General features: G+C 40.6%; 1 protein-coding gene across 1 annotated transcript in view; it reads left to right on the top strand.

The window, feature by feature from the left end:
* The window catches only part of Ap1g1 (adaptor related protein complex 1 subunit gamma 1), a 79,539-nt gene that overhangs the window by 13,366 nt on the left and 60,173 nt on the right, over nt 1-6,000 (top strand). Inside the window, exon 2 of the mRNA XM_028768761.1 lies at nt 5,162-5,365. Coding sequence (XP_028624594.1) covers nt 5,165-5,365 — 201 coding nt within the window. The 5' untranslated portion in view covers nt 5,162-5,164. The remainder of the gene's footprint in view (nt 1-5,161; nt 5,366-6,000) is intronic.

Raw genomic sequence — 6,000 nt, 5'->3', positions numbered from 1 at the left:
TTCCTTCCTTCCTTCCTTCCTTCCTTCCTTCCTTCCTTCCTTCCTTCTTTCTTTTCTTTTACCTTTTTTTTTTCTTTTTTTGAGACAGGGGTTTGGCTGACTGGCTTCAATTTAGATACCCACTTGCCTCTGCCTCCTGAGTGCTGGGATTAAAGGTGGGTGCCACCACCCAGCTTTTGTTTTTTGATTTGTTTTGTTCTTATTTCCATAGACTACATCAGTCTTTTTAGCACTTTGGCACAGTCCTGACTGTTTTCCCTTGTAGATTTCTTTACATAGAGTAAGGGTAAGGGAAGTATGAGTCCCAATTGTTTATCTTTGTTCTGTCCTACATAGAAGTTTAAAAGGGGCATAACTTAATAGGCAACTTGATTTGATTTGAATGTTTGGAGGGTAGTGTCTTTCAATCAGCCACTCAGAAACTTCTTTCTGGACAACTTGACACCTCTGGTTCAGATCTATAGAGACCTTTCTAGTCTTCATTTCCTATAGCTTCTGTCTAATGACAAAGAAAATGTCTGTCTTTTAAGTGAGACCATTTCAGTCATCTTTTAACTAAGAGCTTAATAGATTTTATTAACTATTAAAAATTTTAATATTTAATTTTATATGCATAAGTGTTTTGCTCACATGTATGTATGTTGTATGTATGTGTATCATGTATGTGTCTGGTGTCCATGGAGGCCAGAAGAGGGCATCGGATCCCCTGGCACTAAGTTATAGACAATTGGGTGCTACTACCTGGGTTCTAGGACTCAAACTTGGGTCTTTTGCAAGAGCAACATGTGCTCTTAATTTCTGAGCCATCTTTCCAGCTCCCTAATTATTTTTGATGGAGCCCTCATTATGTTGCACAAAATAGTCTCAAACTCAAGGGATCAGATTATCCTCTGTTCAAGCCAACCTAGTTGTTTGGACTGTAGGTAGGTACATGCCACCATGCCTGGTTCTTTTCTCATTTGTTATTTATTTCTTTTTGCTGAAAAAAATTTACTTTTGAGACAGTATTGCTATGTAGCCCAGGGTATCCTTGAACTCACCTTCCTCTGCTTTGCTTGGTTCTCACTCGCCCCTCGCTCGCCCTCCCTCCCTCCCTCCCTTCCTCCTTTCTTCCTTCCTTCCCTCCCTCCTTCCCTTCCTTTCTCCCTCCCTCTTCTCTCTTTCCTTCTCTCCCTCTCCCTTCCTCCCTCCTTTCCTTTCTTTTAATTCAATTTATTGCTATTTGTTTTTTAAAAATTATGTTTTACTATTTATTTTGTGTGAGTGTCTGTGTATATATGCATGCTCGCACAAGAGTTATTCTCTTTTAGCCACGTGAATTCCAGGGATCAACTCAAGCTTGGCAGCAAGCTGAGCCATCATCTAGCCCCTCACTGCTTTAAAATAAATAAATAAATGAATAAATAAATAAATGAATAGAATATGTTTTAAAATTTGTTGTCCAATTCTCTTTATGTGTTGGGGGATGGAGTGGGCACTCGTGGTCAGTCGTGTGTGTGTAGAGTGTCCATGTGTATCATGTTTGTGTAAGTGGAGCTCAGAGTTCATTTTCTTTCTACCATAGGGGTTCCCCGGGTTGAAATCAGGTCATAAGGTGTGATGGCAGTACCTTTACCAGATGAGACATTTCACTGGCCTTGTATACAATTTTTCCCCCGAGTTTAACTTTTGTTCTCAATCTGAGCCTGTTAAGATATTATGGTATATAAAGATATCAACTAATGTAGTGAGTTGTAACAACTCAGGGGGAAAAATGTCAGTCTTCTGTAAGCTGTAGACAGCCTAGTATTGGGCAAATGCAGCACCACAGAGAGAGTCAAGTGGGTAACTAATTCTCTGTTCTTACACATGGTATATTTAACAGCCAGGACCGGAAATTTGCTCCATAAAAACCTCTTGGTATTTAAAGTTGTACTTTGCTCTGGCTTTTAGTTCTCTGTCTGGGTCTTGTAATTCTAGTAACTCTCTATTTCTTTCACTAGCCAAGGACTTCTTTCTTTGCTGGCTTTTATGGTCAGTCTCTTAGATGGGCCTACTGAAGGGATATCCCAACTTGTGTACCTGAGACCTACCCCAGGAAGAAGCCAGATTCATTTATCACCTCAGTTCTCTAAAGACAATTAGGGGAGGCCATTTACAGGAGAGAGAAACAGAGTGGGCAGCTCAAGTCAGGGACACTGGAAGCAGTGGTTCAGAGATGTCCCTGGCTCTCTGGCTAGAAATGTCGGAAGAGAGCTCTGATTTCTTATCTTAAGTGAGCACCCCTGCCTGGATGCTATCTGTGACAGGAGGGACTAAAATTTCAGCCCAGATATTAATACTTTCTGCTGAAAAGCTTTGGAGCCAGATTCCTAGATGTCATGGTAGAAATGAGTTATATCCCCCAATTTTAGTCCATCTCCTAAAGGTTTTTACAGTTACATCTTCACAGGAGGGGATGTTACATTAAAGAAAGAAACCTTCCTCTAGGTGGAGACATACCATTGTCCTGTCTCTTAACAATTAACCCGACTGGGCAGGTCAGTCACCAAGTTCTTGGTAGGTTTTGCTGAGTATCTTCCTCAAGATATGCTTAAGAAGTGGGAGATACAAGTATCCTTACAACAAGATAATGTACTTTTCCTCCCCAGAATTCTTGCCCTCTACAGTCACCCTAGAGCCATCATGAAATTCTGTTGAGTTTGGCCCTTCTGCATTTTCTTTTTGTCTTTTGGGTACTATCCTGAGCCTAAGTGTCTGCTACTTTAGGTCTTTAATTGTCTTTCTGCAGCACCCCTCCTGGTCATGGGAATGCGTGTTTGTCATGTGACTGATCTCCATGCTGGCCTAACTCAAACAGCATGGTTTTCTCTCTTTTTCTCTCTCTCCTCCAGGCTGCTGTCAAGATTTACAGCTTTCCTTCTGGAGTTTTTCTTTCAAACTCTGTTAGTTAATTGTCCTGGAGCTTTAAAAAAAAAAATCACGCTGGTGGCATGGCCTTTATTTCTGTGCTTCTGTGACTGATTACCTAGCTCAAGTTCCTGATTTTTTTGTCCAAGTTAGATTATGTACATGCTCTTGGACTAGAGTTCAGCTTTTTCTAACAGTCTTTTTGTTTGCTTTGTGCAGCCACTGGGTGTTTGTGGAGAAACACTGTTTTCTAGCAGAGCTCCCCAGCTCTTGAGGTGGTGCTGGGGTGAACCAGGGCATTAGTGCATGCTAGGTAAGTTCTCTACCACTCAGCTCTACTCCTGTTCTTTCCAGTAGTGTTTGTTCTTGACCTTTGAGAGTATCTAGCCTTGAGCCTGTACTGATCCTCCAACTTTAGCTTCCCCAGTGCTGGGGTTCCAGGCTGAGCCACCGTGCTTTGGTAGGTAACTCTTTTCTCCATGAATCAGAGTTAAGTAAAGCCTACTTTTTGAAAGTAGACTGGGCTTTGGGCAGTTACCATTCTTGATGACTAGCAGCTGTGCTCTCTTGATGTAGTTTACGTTTCTCCCATTATATACTACACATGCGACATATCAGTTTGCTTACAAATGTTTTATCCTGAAGACTGTGTTTATAGTTTACTATTAAAGAAAAAATGGCTCTTTAAATAGATTCTTAACTAATAAGCATCTTATTTTCAGTGAGATATTAAGTGTTTAATGCCTTGTTTATTGAAATTTCTTTCTTTCTTTCTTTCTTTCTTTCTTTCTTTCTTTCTTTCTTTCTTTCTTTCTCTTCCCTCTCTTTCCCCTCTTCCCTTCCTGTCTTTCACCCAACCTTCCTTCTGCTCTTCTGTCCCTCATAGGGTCTCAGGTATCCTAGGCTGGCTTTTAACTCCTGAATCTTTGTCCTTACCTCCTGAGTGTTTGGATTGCAGGTGTCCACTACCATGCATGATTTAGGCAGTGCTGGGAATTGAACACAGGCCTTCCTGCATGCTAGACAAGCACTCTGCCAACTTCACTACACCCTTGTCTGGAAGCTTTAGGATTTCCTAAAAGCTTTTGATTATGAAAATGTCATGTACACAAAACCAGATCACTGAGCATTCGTGTATTCTGCAATGATCACATTTTGCACCCCCTGTCCCCCCCCCCCCCCCCCCCCCCCCCTTCCCTTCTCTTAAATTTTTTCTCTCCAGGGTTGGGTTTTTTTTTTCTTTTTGGTTTGTTTTTTGTTTGTTCCGTTATTTTTCTTTTTTTTTCCGTTCTGGAGTACTTTAAAACAAGTCCTAGTAGATGTGCCATTTTATCTGTAAGTGTAATTTTGAGATATTGAGAGACCTGGGTCAGGTGCTGCCTCTGTCATCTGTCACCTTGTGCTCTTGAGTAAGTTGCTGAGTTTTTTTAAAACTAAATTTCTTCATAGGCAAAATGATTTCTACCTTAATTACAATGTGACCTGAGGAGGGCTGGGGATGTAATTTACTTAGTGGTAGAAAGTTTGCCTAGCATGCATAGACCTCTGGGTTTTATTTCTAGCAACCCATAAGCTAGGCATAGTGGTGCATACCATTCAATTCCAACACTCCTGAGGCAGAAATGGGAGTATCAAGTTTAGTAGCAATTTCAGGCCAATATGAATAACAAAACACTGACTCAAAACCAAAGAAAGAACAGAACAAATGAGATAATAAATATAAAAATATTTTGTAAATTTAGACCCTTGACTATTTCTCATAAAATGTAACAATAATACATAGGTAGTATGGGTGTTGGGTGTGTTCTTTATGACTCCCATGGCAAGCAGATTGTTGATCTGCATGAGTCAAGAAGGAAGTCTGGTTCAACATGACTCAGTAACTACTGGTATTGGTTTAACTTCTGTTGTCTGACACTGACTTAGAATTTACTGTGTACTCCAGGTTGGCCTTGAGCTCATGGTAATTTACCTACTTCTACCTCTCTAATGTTGGGATTACAGGAATGAACTAGCACACCTGACAAGCATAGATGTTCCTATGTCCTGTCTTGATTTCTTCAGTAGTTAGTACTTTGTAGTTTTTGTAGAAATTATTCAGTTTCAGGATTTGGACGTGATACCTTTGGAGCTTACAAGCAAACTTTCTAAGCTGGATTCAGCAAGTCTTGTGTTCTTAAAAACCAGCCAGTATTTTATATGGGAAGTTGTATCAATGGTTTTGGGAGCAAGACCTAAGAACATTTCTATTTGATGTCTTTTCCATATCCAGAGGATGCCAGCCCCCATCAGACTGCGGGAGCTGATCCGGACCATCCGGACAGCCCGAACCCAAGCTGAGGAACGAGAAATGATTCAGAAAGAATGTGCTGCAATCCGGTCATCATTTAGAGAAGAAGACAATACATACCGGTGTCGGAATGTGGCAAAGTTACTATATATGCACATGCTGGGCTACCCTGCTCACTTTGGACAGGTAGGCTGAGTAGAGACCACATCTGGCAAGAGCATGTCTTTTTGAATGACAGTGATTTGGGGAATCAAATCCTTTCTGTCAGGGAGATACTTTGATAGCCTGTAGTTCGAGTTGTGATCATTGTGACACCAAGGATAGGATGGAGAGAACAGCTGTGTACCTGGAAAGGTGTGATTCCCTCCTCTGCCTTCTCACTGCAGTTATTCCTTTATGTGGATTAGAGATTTGGTTTTGTCCTTTTGTTTTTAATGGTGTCCTCTAGCTTAAATATTTACTGGGATTAACCAGAGGACTGATTGTTCTGCCAGAGGATCTGGCTATAATGAATATTTAATCAGTTTTTGCTAAATGTTTTCTTAGTTACTTTCCCTGTGCAGGATATATGGAAAACTGTCTGGACAGATGTAGTTAAGTTAAAGACTTTTTCTTTTGTCCTGATTTTCCTCAGGCCTTAGTTGCTGCCACTATTGTGTAAATCTTTTTGCCAGCTTATTCTCTTCCTGACACAAATGCATGTTCTTTTGCTTTTTCCAATATGTGCATTGAGCGTGATATAGGTGCTTTTTTCTTTTGATGCTTATATTACGATAAAGGGGGCTTAGGATTTAGTCATAGAGAACGGTAGATGAGCTGTT

Source organism: Grammomys surdaster, unplaced genomic scaffold (genome assembly GCF_004785775.1).
Source record: "Grammomys surdaster isolate TR1022 unplaced genomic scaffold, NIH_TR_1.0 187, whole genome shotgun sequence".
In the NCBI taxonomy this organism is placed as follows: domain Eukaryota; kingdom Metazoa; phylum Chordata; class Mammalia; order Rodentia; family Muridae; genus Grammomys; species Grammomys surdaster.
This window is presented reverse-complemented; position numbering and strand designations above follow the sequence as displayed.